The sequence below is a fragment of the Harmonia axyridis genome, chromosome 4, assembly GCF_914767665.1.
Source record: "Harmonia axyridis chromosome 4, icHarAxyr1.1, whole genome shotgun sequence".
Lineage (NCBI taxonomy): Eukaryota > Metazoa > Arthropoda > Insecta > Coleoptera > Coccinellidae > Harmonia > Harmonia axyridis.
The window spans coordinates 2,655,443-2,672,028 of NC_059504.1; the positions used below are offsets into that span (position 1 = coordinate 2,655,443).

The 16,586-nt window shown below is 33.8% G+C and overlaps 2 protein-coding genes across 4 annotated transcripts; one reads left to right on the plus strand and one right to left on the minus strand.

Moving 5' to 3' along the window:
• Nucleotides 1–343: 343 nt before the first annotated feature.
• Nucleotides 344–11,807, minus strand: LOC123678068 (prolyl 3-hydroxylase 1-like). Its single transcript, XM_045614849.1, has 9 exons — nt 11,256–11,807; nt 7,995–8,138; nt 7,271–7,451; nt 6,705–6,830; nt 5,754–5,890; nt 5,593–5,697; nt 1,771–2,134; nt 1,309–1,502; nt 344–708 (listed from the first exon to the last, which is right to left on the minus strand). Exons 1-9 carry the CDS (start codon nt 11,733–11,735, stop codon nt 514–516), a joined length of 1,926 nt encoding a protein of 641 aa, XP_045470805.1. The 5' UTR covers nt 11,736–11,807; the 3' UTR covers nt 344–513.
• LOC123678069 (transcription initiation factor IIB) lies at nt 7,312–16,315 on the plus strand. Of its 3 annotated transcripts, none has more exons than XM_045614852.1 (6): nt 7,312–7,439; nt 14,703–14,813; nt 14,909–15,045; nt 15,196–15,387; nt 15,501–15,832; nt 16,049–16,315. In XM_045614852.1, exons 2-6 carry the CDS (start codon nt 14,776–14,778, stop codon nt 16,208–16,210), a joined length of 861 nt encoding a protein of 286 aa, XP_045470808.1. In that variant the 5' UTR covers nt 7,312–7,439; nt 14,703–14,775; the 3' UTR covers nt 16,211–16,315. The 3 variants fall into 3 exon arrangements, with proteins under 3 accessions (XP_045470808.1, XP_045470807.1, XP_045470806.1); XM_045614851.1 differs by lacking the exon at nt 7,312–7,439 and adding an exon at nt 8,914–8,935; XM_045614850.1 differs by lacking the exon at nt 7,312–7,439 and adding an exon at nt 14,178–14,337.
• Nucleotides 16,316–16,586: the final 271 nt, after the last annotated feature.

Consider the following 16,586-nt stretch of genomic DNA (forward strand, 5'->3'; position numbering starts at 1 on the left):
GTGAATGAAGAGGTATAGGTATTTCAAAATTTGCAATTAAAAATTTTACTAAACTTTTCTTCTTTTATAGCGATTGTCATGATAGGATCTGTGTTCAATATGAAATCATTTTTGATCCACCATATATTTTAAAGTAATCAACGAGTTGATTAGACCAATCAAAATTGTCTGAGAATTAAAATGAGGAAAGCGCTGATATGAAGTCAAAAGCTTTCGAGCGCTCGTCACTAATTGCGCATCTCATTATAGCCTTTATTCGAAGATCTATTTGAACATTCCGCCACTGTTCTGAGGTGAGTTAAATGGAGATTAAAAAATGGGCAAAATAATTTTCTCTATAACATTTACTTCAAATAAACATTTAATTAATGTAAAATTAACAACAGAATATGCATATCATCGATTCAACAAAAAACAATACCATATAAACTCACAGTCAAAAGTTAACAGTGACTAGGTCTCACTTGAATTTTAACAATCACTTATGAAACAATATTGAATTAATATGAAGTTTCATGCATTTTTCTCTCGGATATTCTCTATAACGTCATAAGCCAAATCCCTGTAGTTTTCTTTATACTCAGGATTGAAGGTGAACCACAAACCAATTGCACATCTTGTACCTCTCCTAACTGCCTTAACACCATGTAGGTTCTCAACTCCTGAAGAGAAGGCCACCATCTTTCCACAACTGGGGTGAACAGTACTCTGGAAAAAGTTTTTTTTTTATTATATAAACAGGTGGGCCACAGTTGATGGACTTTTACGGAGAACGGAAAGTACGATTTATTGAAAATTTCGTTTCTTGAGATTAGGCATATTATATGTAACATGTTTCTAGACCTAAATTGTAAAGTTTCCTGATTGAAAGCAAGTTTTCAGCCCAATGTCAATATTGAGATACATTTGTTTTAGATATCCATGAAATGACATAGAATTTGTGAATCGATGCTGATAGTCAACTATTTATTTAAAAGTTCTATGATATTTCATGGATATCTGAAACAAATGTATCTTAATATTGTCATTGGAATGAAAACTTGCTTTTAATTTGGAAACCTCACAATTTAGGTAATGAATGAATGTTTATTAAAGCTTTATTTTGCACAAAAAAGACGTGAATCATTCAATTACTCGAAAACTGCTAGAGTTAGGGACAGGAAGTTAATACATAAATAATCAAGAAGCAAGGGCAAACCGAGAAAAGTGATAATATCTATGGTCTGTTTGAAATATCGAAGTTAATAGTACTGAAAATATTGTATGAAATACCTGTTGATTTTATTATTAAGCACGAAGTATCCATACCTGTGATGATTCAGGATTCATATCAGAACTAAAAAAAAATTCTCCGCCAAGGAAATCGTCGTTCAAATAAATTATGGCACTGTAGTCTCTCCAAGTATAGGAAGGAGCTTCTTTTTCGCATACTCCATCAGGGTAAATATTACAATTATCTGCATGAATTTCATGGCTCAATTCACTACGATTTCCTAGATCACCTGGAAAGAGCCTTTTGAATATTGAAAATGCACTATGCAAACTATATTTAGAAGAAAAATAACCGTAAAAATTGAATATCTACATAATAATCGTTATATCTCCTGAAATATTGGTCATAGCCCCCTCAAACAAAAGCGTTTTTTGAAAATTGAGCTGTGATCTAAAACATATTGGGGTTTCAAGTACATATCTTGACTCAAGGAGAGTTGGCAGCTTCGAGAATATTATCAAATTTTTTTTTCAAGGTCATATATCCCTATTACTAACCTTTAATTGCAGTTCTACATACAAAATGTGTATAGGAGAAATATAAAGGTTCTTCTACGTTGAAATAGTTTTCTATATTTGCCTTAGTCTCCTCTGTTATCTCCAGAAGCATTTCCAAATACTTGCTATTCAATATTCCATAGTGTACCAAAAGAATTATTCGTTCCATCGATATTCCTTCAATTATCTCATTTTTAGTGTGTGGAGTAGCTGTATCATAGCCATCTCCTACCTTAGCAAATGTTCTAAGAATGTTAATAATGGTTCTACATTGATTTTTGCTCATGATTCCTCCCGCGACGAATCTTTTAGTTCCTTTCAGATCTTGAGCTGTTTTTGTAACAGTGAATTGGAGTTTTGTTTCCTAAAAATATTGAAATTATGTCATTCGTAGAAATTTAAAAAACAGAATGGTGATAGATAACGACAGTCAAACTGCATTCGAATAATAAACTATTCCAAGAAAGATTAATCGCTAAAAAACTTGTTTGTTCTTTGAAATAAATCGAATTGCTAAAAAAATTAAAGGGATCATAAGATTTTTAAATGAAACAAAGATTTTTTTCAAAATTTTTTTAAACTACCACAAAAAAGTTCTGGTAGGAAAAAGAGATCATTAATTAATTAATTTTAAAATTGGGCAATATCACATTTTTTTCATACCAAACGTGATCACATAAAGCTTGCTCTACCTTCGATACAAGTGGAAGGAGCACAGTAGCTTACAGAACTCCTTGAAAAATCACTTATATTTTGATTCTCTTTGGTATTGAACTACTCAATTAAGCAGATATTCAATTGACACAACAGAATGTATGATACATCGTTTGAAAGCTCTTTTAATACCGAATGAATAGTTTGATTGCTTACAAACATAAGTCTATCGTTCGAATTGTAGTACATTCCATATTTCTGATTGTTTCCAATTGAAAACTAAGGTAAGAAAATTCCGAATTTTTAAAGAGAAGCACTTACCTTAAATCTTTCTTTCAGTTCCTTAATCTAAACTTTAAGAAAATAAACCATGAAACTTTGTATTAAATGATGGACAATAATTTCTAAAGAATTAATAAGCAAATGCTGTTGCTACAGAGACGGCAATAACAAAAAAAATTAATATCGCACCATTGTCACCTATGCGTCTTTAGCATGATGGACAAACACTGAAGAGGTCACATGGGTCGCTTCGAAAAAGTTTAAACTAACTCTGGCACCATGAGGTCGGGCATTATTTTACTGAAATATTGGATTCTCGAGCCGGTTAAGGTAAGGGACAACATATGGCTCCACTAGTTCTTGAAGATAACGCAGCGCTGTCCTGTTACCTCGAATAAAGACTAAAGGTGACCTACTTGCATGTGCAATAGCACCCCATAATATACACCCACTGTCCGGTGTATATGTCGCTCAACATCAAACTTAGGTTCACGTCTTTCTCCCCGACGTTGTCTAACTCTTCTTCGGCCATCATGTGCGCCCAAGGAGAATCGAGATTCATCAGAAAAGACGACCTGATGCCATTCCACATTCCAATGTTGAAGTTCTCTGTACCACTGTAATCGTTGCCGGCGGTGCTCAACCGTCAGATGTAACACAAGATAATGCTGCAGTCCAAAAGACCTTATCCGGCGGTAAACCGTTCGGACAGTTACAGGATGTCCTTGTTCTCCTAGCCACTCATCAGCCAAAGATCGAGTTTTCGCAAATCGGTCTCTAATGGCCATAAGTCATAGACCTCGATCTTGAACTTCATTTGTGCCCCTTCGACGTCCGGTGCCTACCAAAGATTAATCTTAATCTTTGGTGCCTACTATTCTTCGATTTTGGGCATTATCAAACCACGCTTGACAATATCTCATAACAGAAGTTGGATTTCTGTTCGTACGGTTAGCGATTTCTCGAAATGACAACCCCGCCTCCCGTAGACCAATAATTCGACCTCTTTCAAATTAACTTAGCTGGCGATGAATACTGCGTACACGTGCTCTAGGCATTTTAACAACAACTAAACATCGACTTTCATCTCCTGGAACAGCTGGTTTGTTGTAAAATTCAGAAAATCAGTAGAACACGAGTGCACTATTCAAGTAACAAAAATTGTTTACATGAAAAAACCTTCACGATTTTTTTCTCCAAATTGAATCATTTACTCCTTGCTATACTATATATGTTTTACCAAAATATATTTAAAATTTAAACATCTCCTTCCTTCTGGGTGTTGCAGTTTCTTTGTCAGTTGTTATATTTCATATAACGGGTGTTTTTTTTTTCGAGGTATGTAACTTTAAGTTGGCATTACTGTTCAAGATGGCGATCGATTTAACAGATGTCAAGTGATTTATTCTCAGGTTGGTTTGGCAATTCATCATGAATAGACTCACGCCTGAACAACGCTTGCAAATAGTGCAATTTTATTTCGAAAATAATGGTTCTGTGCGGAATACGTATCGCGCACTACGTCCATTTTATTTTGTTTAGCGACGAAGCGCACTTCTGGTTGAATGGCTACGTCAACAAACAAAACTGCCGCATTTGGAGTGAAGCTAATCCTCAAGTGTATGTCGAAACACCGTTACATCCAGAAAAACTGACTGTTTGGTGCGCTTTATAGGCTGGTGGAATCATTGGTCCGTACTTCTTCAAAAACGATGATGGCCAGAACGTTACAGCCAATGGAGATCGGTATAGAGCCATGATTACTAACTTTTTCATTCCTGAATTGAACAACCATGATGTCCAGGAGCTGTGGTTCCAACAAGACGGCGCAATATGTTACACAGCTCGTGCCACAATCGATTTATTGAAAGACACGTTTGGTGGCCGCCTAATTTCACGTTTTGGACCTGTGAATTGGCCTCCAAGATCTTGTGATTTAACACCGCTAGACTACTTTCTGTGGGGCTATGTAAAGTCATCGGTCTATGCGGATAAGCCGCAAACCCTTGACCATTTGGAAGACAACATTCGCCGTGTTATTGCCGATATACGGCCACAAATGTTGGAAAAAGTCATCGAAAATTGGACGTCCAGATTGGACTACATCCGAGCCAGCCGTGGCGGTCATATGCCAGAAATCATATTTAAAATGTAACGCCACAAGATTATCTTGCGGATAAATAAAATTCATGTCAATCGAATAATCCATCGTTGTTTTATTGCAATTTAAAGTTCTATAGCTCTAAAAAAAACACCCTTTATAAATCAAGCATGTCCGCATCAATATCACAAATTGTCAAACATAATTAGAATTGTAGACGAGTACCTTAAAACTGGAAGCTTCTTATTCCTATTATCCTATTTTATATAATTTTAATCGAATGCATCTACTGGAGACTCGGTTTCTTGAAACAGTTTATTATAAGTTGTTTTTTAAGATCATATTCTTCGAATAGTTGATATTATTATTATTATTATTGCGAGACCACCTCTTCATTATGAAATTGACTTACCTATACCTCCAGTTAGTAGGCGATATTCCAAGAACAATCCCATAGGTTAGGCATATAAAGCTTAGTCTTTTAATTCATGTTAAAAATGTAAGTAAGACGAAGCACACAATACCGTCAATGATCATCATATCCCTGAAATTAGTATAGCTGATGAATATAGTGGATCCGTTAATATTTTATTTCTTTACATGATATTCACTATCTTTCATCATTATTTCTTATTTTTAATTTTAACGTTTACATGATTATTTTGCTGCAAAATGATTAAGCTTCAGTTATCGTTTTGGATATTGAAATTCCATTTGCATCTCTTATTAGTTTACTGCTGAATTTTTTTATACACTGGTAATTGTACATATATTTACTATGATACCTTGGCAGAATCTTCTTCTTTTAAGGTGTGAAAATTGAACTCCTTGTCGATGAATTTCATCAGTTTTTTTTCGTAAGTCAGACGTTCGATGTAGAGCAATGCTTCCTGGAAAAATTATTGATGTTAAAAGATGGTGAAGTATTCAAACTTTGAATACTCACTTTTCTAGGTTTGAAATATTGTTTTTCCACTTTTGGCATTTTTTTGTAAAATTCCATGTTGCTAAGCATGGTTTCGTCTTTGGGAATGAATAATAGATAACTTGCAACTGCTTCACATGCCATCCTCATGTTACCAACTGAAAAATATAATTAATAATAATATCATGAATTAAAAGAGTGAAATGATATGGAATGAACTACTCTTCGAATAAGCAGAAGAAGTAATATATTGAGCATTTTTGACAATATGCCATACCTTGGTTGAAAACTCAACGATTCATGAGTTAATGGAATTTTTATGAAAAAAATGGTGGCGTTGAGGACTCGAATTTTTTTAAATATTTCGGCAGAAAAAACTTTTTTCGAAAAAAAAAATTTCTTTTTCGATTCTGCAAGTACGTAGTATCGTAAGACTTTTTGCGGTTTGGATCAAAAATGAACAGGGTGTTCATAAGAAGATCATGAACTTGGACAACTCAAATTCATCAAAACTGGAGATTTTCAAATTAGAACCTATATTTTTTATTATTTCAGTCGATTCTACGTACAAAAATAGTGGGGGTTACTTAAGTACACCCTACACCTAAAATGAATACTTTCAGAGTTATCGAGGAAGAACTTTAAATGAGGAAAAACCGCAATTTATAACTGTGTGAAGTAGTCTGTGACTTCCGGAAAACACAGAAAGAAACTAAAATTCGATGTTTCCATAACTAAATTTGACATATCAAGAATTGTAATGAATTATTCGTAATTGAAAATTGTATTGGTTTTTGGTTTTCTCAACAATCCCAACCAAAAATTAATTGTAATTCATGAAATGTAAAATTTAGTTATGGAAACATAAATCAAAATTGAATGAATTTGTGCTCGCTGTAATTCAAGAAATATTTCTGAAAAAAAATTACTATGGTGTTAAGATGGAGTCAAGAGGAACATGGTTCGACCTACCTTTGTAATAAGCGTACTGCAGGTAATGGTAATGGCTTGGTAATAAATCTTCATACTTCTCTGTATTTATGGAGTTGAGCTTAGAGTAACATAAACTCTTACATTTCAAGCAAAACGTGAAATGGTCTGAAAAAAAGTTATTTAGTAGTTTAAAAATAATACGTTTCTTGAATTGTTAGTTCCCCAACTTATTCTGTGAGTTTACAAGTTGGAACAATGCAAAACAATTCACGAGCTCCGGAATGGCGCCTTAAAACTTAAAGAAATTGACAAAAAACGCATCAAAGACGGAAAAAGTTGGAATTATCTAATTCAAGCCTGAAAGATTTCTTTCAACTTTGTCAAATTTATAAATGTCGTTCTTTAAATATGACCAAAGAAAAAAATCTAAAGGTGTTAAATCCGGAGACCTTGGTGGCCACCGAATCTTTTATCTGGGGTGAAGTTGAATTAATGAGGTTGCTCTTTTGACCAAATTAATTATCTTAGAAATCGATCCCGAAAATGTGCCATTCTTTTTTTTCTAGCTCAAAAGGATTCTGAGATCTTCTCACTAGATAACTTACTGGCAATTGATGGAATGAAATCTGGCAGCCAACCATGATCAAAAGGTCCTTCACATTGAGCCCTACACTCCTCCTCAGCCTGTAAAAAATCAACCAAGGATTCCTCCATGTTATCTATCACACCTTTCCAATCTTTTGCTTCGTATGCATCAATGCCATGACTGTACAAGTAAGCATAATCCTGTAAATTTGATTTGACTTTAATTTACTATATTACGTTTATTCTCTAAATGAATCTCTATGTACCTATCCATAAGTTACAAGAACCATATTATTTTGGAATCGTTGTATAAAAAAGTGTAAGTATTCTTCGAAAAAGTGATACCTAAATGACATTCACCTAGTTGCAGAAACGTTCATTGAAATTTGATGCCGCTTTAAGATTTTTTACTGTCCATTTACCAACAGGCTCCTCTAACTGAAGGATTGAAATTTCAATGATGGTATTAAATTTTAATGAACGTTCATTAAAATTTAATTCCACATTAAAATTTCAAACGGTTTTAGCCAATGCCCAATAGGCTCCTCCTAGTGGAGGATTAAAATTTTAATGACGGCATTAAATTTTAATGAACGTTCGTGCAACAAGGTGTGAAAGAAATATCCACATGTGAAATTTCTTAAAAAAGATTACATCAATACGAATTTGAACAAAAATATAGTTGGTTCGGAATTTTTTATTTTAATTTTTTTTATTGTGAACAATATGTTAATTCAGACTTACCTTTGCCTCGAAATTTATGACGTCTTTCAAATCAACGCCGTCAAAGGACGAATAATATTTGAGAGTCGATAACATAGTTTTGTGATCTGGATGAGTGACAAGATACGTAAAAACAGCAGATGCAGCTTTTTGAATCTCCTTCATCTGAAAAAGTTTAATTTATTATTTTGGAACATTTTTCTATATTAGTCGTCGATTACTTCAATTGGGTTAATATACAGGATGGCAACGAATAAGTGCTAAAATTTTTAGGTGGTGAATCCTTGTTGGTGAGCTAATAAATCACCATATACAGGGTGATTCACCGGGATGGCCTTTTAGACGTATATGGAAAACTAATAATAATTTTGAGCTGAAAATTTGCACATTGGGGTTTGAGTCAATGATCTTTCCTTCTAAAATATTTTCAGATCCCTACAACTTCCGGTTATACCGGAATGTTTTTTTTTTCGATTCTGCAAAAACGTAGTATTATAAGACTGTTTGCGGTTCGGACCAAAAATGTACAGGGTGTTTATAAGAATATCATGAACTTGGACAACTCAAATTCATCAAAACACAAGATTTTCAAATTAGAACCTATATTTTTTATTATTTCAGTCGATTCTAAGTACAAAAATAGTGGGAGTTACTTAAGCAAACCCTATACCTAAAATGAATACTTTAAGAGTTATCGAGGAAGAACTTTAAATGAGGAAAACCGCAATTTATAACTGTGTGAAGTATTCTCTGTGACTTCCGGAAAACACAGAAAGAAACTAAAATTCGATGTTTCCATAACTAACTTTGACATTTCAATAATCGTAATGAATTATTCGTAATTGAAAATTGTACTGAAAAAAAAAGGGGTGCAGCTGCCCTCCCGCTGGGTACGTCCATGATAAAACTTCCGATAATTCAATACGATAGAGGTCATGGACCTCATGAATCTAAAACAACCAGTAAGTATTCTGACTTGATAGTTAGTTCATCTCGTTATTGTGTCGTCTGATAATTCTAATCAATTATTCATTAAATATCAGGAATCATTTACCAACATTTGTTGGAAAATATTGAATTTGTGTTTTTTATCAGTAGGTATACTAAAGAAACGAAACTAGTGAAATCTATAAGGATCATTTGAAAGGAAGTGTAGGAAACCACTAAACTAGAGATTCTAGAGAATAGTAGTCTTCAAATTCATGCCCGATTTGTTATGCAGATGAGACGAAAATAGATTTTCATTAGATTTTAACGCATCTTATGAATCATACTTATTCCTAATCCTAATCTAAACGAGTGTGTTTAAGAAGACTTGTTGTTCAATGAATCGTGTCATTCATGATACATTTCTATACAGAATGTTCCAGAATTGGAGGTATAAAGCAAAATGGGACATTCCTTGTAAAGTTTTTAGAGAAAAAAGTCTTATAAACATGGGCTCGCAAAGTTTCAAAAGTTTTGATTTCGAGATACAGGGATTTTCTTGTAGTCCTACTATTTTGTGGCGGTTATACCAGTTCATCGAATCTTTATTATTCTTCGATACAGATTGGGTAAATATGTACAGGGTGTTTCACGTAAGCGAGTCAGTGGATTTTGTGGCTTATCCTTTGAGCACTATTGAAAAGTGACCCATCACAATGTATCCGTAAAGTATGGAACAAATTCATTTTTATCTAAACAAACCATTTTAAGAAATAATCCTGAAACACGTCGATTTTTATTTTAATTTACCGTATTTAAAAATAATAATTTAATATACAGGGTGAATTACTTTCGAGTAATGACGTCACCGTCATTTTTTTTTAATGGAACACACATTTTGTGTCAATTTTCCGATTACTCTAGCTGAGCTGATTCCAAAAATGTGTCATGTTATTCGAATTGGTACAGGATGGACAAAAATACAATAGCTCGTAAAGTAACGCGTAAAATTCTTTATTAGTTAAATTAACAATATCATCAAAAATACTTATTGTCTAGCGGCAATTGGTTTGAATGCAACACCCTGTAGTTTGTTACATTTTTAGATTAATGAAAATGTATAAAGTAAGAAATAATTTCTTTCATATTCTTTCTGCTAGACCACAAGTACCAAACATGTTTGGAAACAGCTCATTTTTATTAATCTAAAAATGTAACAAACTACAGGGTGTTACATTTAAACCAATTGCCGCTAGACAATAAGTATTTTTGATAATATTGTTAATTTAACTAATAAAGAATGTTATGCGTTACTTTATTAGCACACACAAAACTATTGTATTTTTGTCCACCCTGTACCAATTGGAATCAACATGTGATACATTTTTGGAATCAGCTCAGCTAGAGTAATCGGAAAATTGAGACAAAATGGGGGTGTTCCATTAAAAAAAAATGACGGTGACGTCATTACTCGAAAGTAATTCACCCTGTATATTAGATTATTATTTCAAAATACGGTAAATCAAAATAAAAAATCGACGTGTTTCAGGATTATTTCTTAAAATGGTCTGTTTAGATAAAAATGAATTTGTTCCATACTTTACGGACACAGTGTATATTTTGCAAGAAGAAATCTTCTGTTATTTTGGAAACCGGAAGTTCAAATGGGGAAACAATTGATGAGAAATAATCTCTATGAATTTTTTTTTTCTGAAAAACGGTTTTTTCACAATAACTTTCTATGCCTTGGATCGATAGTTTTTCCGATAACATATTTGGATAGCCCGTGAAAAATACTATCATACTGATGGGTCACTTTTCATTTTTGCTCGAAGGATAAGCCAAAAAATCCAGTGACCCGCTTACGTGAAACACCCTGTACAAACATTTATAATAGATTTATTCATCACACCTTACCAACTGGATCTTTATAATAATTTAGATTTTCCTGGGGATTACTAGAGAATTGTTGGAATTTTTTTTTTCGAAATCGGTTGCAAATACGACAAATCTACAGGAAACAAAAAAGTGTAGTACTGGACCAAAGTTTTTTGACACTTTGAAGGATGTATTTCAGGTAGTCTGACAGAACGTGCGAATTCGAGGGATGAAGAGTATAATTTGACACTTTGGAAGATGTATTTTGGGTTGCCTGGCATAACTTCCGGAGCCAGGGCGTATAGCCAGTTTATTAAAACAAATGACTTCTGAATACTTGAGCAATCGCTTCCTCATGGATTCCTAATAATAATTATTTGGCCTTTTTAAGCTCATTCGATATTAGCATCACAGCTACTCGTTAATTATCCCCAGTACCCCCTATTTCTACGCCCTTGTATGTTTATGTTAACTGACCTGAAAATAGCAAATGTGCAAGTACTCATACGGCTTCCTCATCTCGAAAAGATTCTCAATATCCTCATTGATGTTGAACTTCCCAGAATCCTCCAATAACTTATCTTTGCACTTGATAACACACAAAGTATTCCGTATCGTTTTTTCGAAAAACTTCAAGTTTTCCACATCGACAGCATACAGAGGCTCCGCATCTTCGGCTTCCCTCCTACAGGCCAATCTGCAGTTCTGTAATGTTCTCCGATATTGGTGATATTTGATCACGGCATTTTCCAAATTATAAACGCATTCTGGAAATTTATTGTCGAGGTATGACTCTACCCCTTTTTCGTAAAGTTCAACGCATGATTTGGTCAAGTTACTTTGATCACAATGCACATGTGTTAAAGTGGCGAATGTAATGAGGAGAATCGAAAAGTATTGCCGATAACTGAAGTTTGTTTGTGCGCACGTGGGTTGATTCTTCGTAACACCACACATGTTAAGTTCTACCAGCAAACTCGAAGACTGAACGATGCCAGAAATTGTTCGTGGTCTGGTCGAGATTCCTGCTCCTGGCTTTGTTATTCTAGTAATCTCTTGTGCGCTGCTTCTACTCAATTTAAGTGGTCAGCATTTAACAAGTGCAGGAGCGGTTTAAGGCAATTATACTTTAGCGTGAGGTGCCCTTATAAAGGGTGTTTTTTTTAGAGCTATAGAACTTTGAATTGCAATAAAACAACGATGGATTATTCGATTGACATGAATTTTATTTATCCGCAAGATAATCTTGTGGCATTACATTTTAAATAAAATTTCTGGCATATGACCGCCACGGCTGGCTCAGATGTAGTCCAATCTGGACGTCCAATTTTCGATGACTTTTTCCAACATTTGTGGCCGTATATCGGCAATAACACGGCGAATGTTGTCTTCCAAATGGTCAAGGGTTTGTGGCTTATCCGCATAGACCAATGACTTTACATAGCCCCACAGAAAGTAGTCTAGCGGTGTTAAATCACAAGATCTTGGAGTCCAATTCACAGGTACAAAACGTGAAATTAGGCGGTCACCAAACGTGTCTTTCAATAAATCGATTGTGGCACGAGCTGTGTGACATGTTGCGCCGTCTTGTTGGAACCACAAGCTCCTGGACATCATGGTTTGTTCAATTCAGGAATGAAAAAGTTAGTAATCATGGCTCTATACCGATCACCATTGACTGTAACGTTCTGGCCATCATCGTTTTTGAAGAAGTACGGACCAATGATTCCACCAGCCCATAAAGCGCACCAAACAGTCAGTTTTTCTGGATGTAACGGTGTTTCGACATACACTTGAGGATTAGCTTCACTCCAAATGCGGCAGTTTTGTTTGTTGACGTAGCCATTCAACCAGAAGTGCGGTTCATCGCTAAACAAAATAAAATGGACGTAGTGCGTGATACGTATTCCGCACAGAACCATTATTTTCGAAATAAAATTGCACTATTTGCAAGCGTTGTTCAGTCGTGAGTCTATTCATGATGAATTGCCAAACCAAACTGAGAATAAATCACTTGACAGCTGTTAAATCGGTCGCCATCTTGAACAGTAATGCCAACTTAAAGTTATATACCTCGAAAAAAGAACACCCGATATTTATATTGAAAAACATTGCACATTTTATTTGTCAAAATTCTGAATCCCCTCAACAAGGGAGAAGATCTTCTTTTTTTCCTTGAGGACATTTTTTGACGATAACGTTTACTCATATCTGTAATGTGAAAAAAAATTTGATAAGGAAGTTTGAACCAAGTTACTCGAAATAATTTTTTTATTACCAATTCGTTTGTTCGCTTCTTATACTGGGTGTTCCTGAATTATAGTTATATGGAGGAAATTGGCAGATTCCTGGATAATTTTAAGAATAAAAAGTCTCATGAATATGAACTCGTAAAGGCTTTGTTTTCGAGATACAGGGTGTTTCTAGTGTGTCGTACTTTTCAGTGATGCTTATATCAGTTTATCAAATCTTTATTAATCTTCGCTACGGAGTGGGTAAATAAGTACCAAAACTTATAATTAATTCATTCATTACAGCCAACTAGCTGGATATTAATAATAATTTGGATTTTCCTGAGAATTACTAGAGAGCTGTCTGAATTTTTTTCCTCGAAATCGATAGCAGACTCGACAAAAATATAACAAACGAAAAAGTGTAGTACTGGAGCAGAGTTCCTTTTAACATTTTTCCAAACTACCAGCGGTTTACCAAAAGTTCTGGAGGAAAGAAGCAGGCACCCTTCCAGAAAAAATATCACCCTATATATTTGCATTCAAAATAAGCTTTTCACATAATGCAAACTTTGAATTGGAATATCTATGGTCAATTCAAATTAAATATCTTGTGAAGGGAAGGTTCTATGAGAAAAAAACTTGAACTTCAACACCTGTTTCACAAAACAAAGTGTTACACTCATGTTATAAGACTTTTTTCTCAAAATGATATCAGAAATCTGTCATTTCCATTTGTACCTCCAATTTAGGAACAACCTGTACATATAGTCAATTCAAAACTGATGTCTTCACAAATAAATTGCAATTTGAACACAATAAATTGTACAACACATCCCAGACAATTTTTTATGCGAATTACTCATTTCAGTTCTTTGATACCTACAGTATTGAAATTTTGTGACGACAATGATACAAAAAACCGAAAACAACGATGACGAATGCAAAAATGACAAATGGAAAATAAGGGGCCGACAAAGCGGATAGATAAAGGAAAATAATAAACCTCAGGCAAGGAAGTGCTCGTAGTGCAATAAAAGTACTCATCTTGAAAGCGATAATAAACTCATCATTTGATAATAGTTTATAAATATATTATATTTGCACACAAAAAGGAGATGAAGAAAAAATTATTATATTTCTATGCCTTTTGTCCAGTGACAATTTGTACAAAAATATGTCAACGACAACGAATAGCTACACCTGAGGATCCTCTACCTGTATTCTATGTTTCTTGTCAGAATTTAGATCAACGTTGAGGAAGTTTTGATCTGTTGTTTTGATTATTGATATATACCCTTATTGGCTAAGATGGCGAGTTCATCAAGGTATGTGTTATTGTTGTACCTTTTTTTTCTTTATCGTAAACACCAGTCTTCATCTACTAAAACCTTTGTCTTATTTTTTCAATGGGTACGGGACAGTCGGATATTTCCCGTTTCTCTTATCTTTCAGTTTTTTGCTTTGGATCAAAACAAAAAACACAGGATAGTGAAAATCACTTTTACATTAATAAGTATTTGGGCATTGCTGGCCAATGACTAAGTCAAAGCCATTAGACTCATTAGGGGAACTCTTCCTCACCCAAATAAATAATAAAATATTTGGGCACATAATGGATATGCTACTTATATATTTTTTTGAAAATCCTTTATCATATGAACTATAGGATGATAAATAATTGTTATTTCAGATATAGTTCCAATAAAATATGTTGTCCCTCTCATCCAGATGCACATCTAATTGAAGATTATAGAGCTGGAGACATGATATGTTCTGAATGTGGATTAGTGGTTGGGGATAGGTATGTTATATAAAAAAGAAGCTTTTCTTTGAAGTGTACTGAAGAACTATAAATGTTATCTGATGGATAATATATCACAATGATCCAAATTTTAGAGTTATAGACGTTGGCTCTGAATGGAGAACCTTCAGTAATGAGAAGAGTGGGGTCGATCCTTCTCGTGTTGGTGGACCTGAGAACCCATTGCTCAATGGCTCAGATTTAACAACCATGATAGGTCCTGGAGGACGAGGTGAGCAACTCACTAATATTTATACATTAAGAATAAAAATAGTATATTATTAACTTTATATTACATCCAACCTCTAAATTTCTTGAAACATTTTATTCTGCACATCTTTTAATGAATGCAAGATAAAAAAAAAATTGAACTCATTTGTAGGTGATGCTGCATTTGATTCATTTGGAGTAGCCAGATATCAAAATCGTAGATCTATCAGTAGTTCTGATAGAGCTTTGATAAATGCGATGAAAGAGATTAATACCATGGCTGATAGGATAAACTTACCAAGGACAATTGTTGACCGAGCAAATAATTTATTCAAACAAGTTCATGACGGAAGGAATCTAAAAGGTAAATTTGAAAAGTTTTGTTATTTAAAAAAAAATTTGGGGTAGAAACTTTCAAAACACTATACATAAATTCCTGTTTATGTTTATCGATTACAATCATTTTTTCTCTTTTAGGAAGATCGAATGATGCTATTGCTTCAGCTTGCTTATACATAGCTTGCCGTCAAGAAGGAGTGCCCCGTACTTTTAAAGAAATCTGTGCGGTTAGCAGAATCAGCAAAAGAGAAATAGGCCGTTGTTTCAAATTAATTTTGAAAGCTTTGGAAACATCAGTTGATCTGATAACAACGGGCGATTTTATGTCTCGATTCTGCTCTAATTTGGGACTTCCAAATATGGTACAAAGAGCTGCTACTCATATAGCAAGAAAGGCTGTCGAATTAGATATCGTACCTGGAAGGTCGCCCATTTCAGTTGCAGCCGCCGCCATATATATGGCATCACAAGTGAGTATTAATATTAGAATTTAATGAATTATTCGAATTTTGAACAGTACTCACATTTTTCTAAAAGATATATGTATCTGCAGCCAAGTAAATCTGAAATTGTGATTTAAGTGCTCAAAAAACTGAATTGTATTGTAAAATATATTATTTTGATATCTATTGTTTTTTGCAGGCATAACTGTATTATTTCATATTATTATTCTTCATATTTTTCAGGCTTCCGAAGATAAAAAGAGTCAAAAAGAGATTGGAGATATTGCCGGAGTTGCTGACGTTACTATCCGACAATCTTATAAACTTATGTATCCTCATGCTGCCAGCCTATTTCCTGAAGACTTTAAATTTGCAACACCTATTGATCAGTTGCCTCAAATGTAATATACTCATTTTTAGATTAGATGGACTTCCAATATTTTAGGATTATTCTTATCCAATCGTATAACTAATAAGGTCAAAGTGAAATATATTCTTTATTTTTTTTCACCAATGTTTTTTATTTTAATTCCGATTAATTTTTTTAATCCAATAATCCAAAAAAATTGATTATAGTATTTACATATAGTGGAATAATTATTATTTCTAAATATATAACAATGGCATATGTTTTCAATGTCATTAAAAAACAAATCAATCATTAATTTAATTCTATGGACAATCATTGAATTTGCTTATGAAGAAAATCAAAGAATAAAGTCTGACAGTTTCGGCCATAGAATATGTTTTACGCTGGTTTCTAATATCGAAGACGAAGTTC

What these genes read in the sequence shown, in the direction of transcription:
- LOC123678068 (XM_045614849.1), bottom strand. Translation starts at nt 11,735, where the DNA reads ATGTGTGGTGTTACGAAGAATCAACCCACGTGCGCACAAACAAACTTC. An exon ending in TCATAAATTTCGAGGCAAAG is followed by an intron (nt 7,452 to 7,994) that starts GTAAGTCTGAAT and finishes TCAAATTTACAG; the next exon opens with GATTATGCTTACTTGTACAG. An exon ending in TGAATCCTGAATCATCACAG is followed by an intron (nt 709 to 1,308) that starts GTATGGATACTT and finishes AACTTTTTCCAG; the next exon opens with AGTACTGTTCACCCCAGTTG.
- LOC123678069 (XM_045614850.1), top strand. An exon ending in GGATTAGTGGTTGGGGATAG is followed by an intron (nt 14,814 to 14,908) that starts GTATGTTATATA and finishes TCCAAATTTTAG; the next exon opens with AGTTATAGACGTTGGCTCTG. An exon ending in TGACGGAAGGAATCTAAAAG is followed by an intron (nt 15,388 to 15,500) that starts GTAAATTTGAAA and finishes TTTCTCTTTTAG; the next exon opens with GAAGATCGAATGATGCTATT.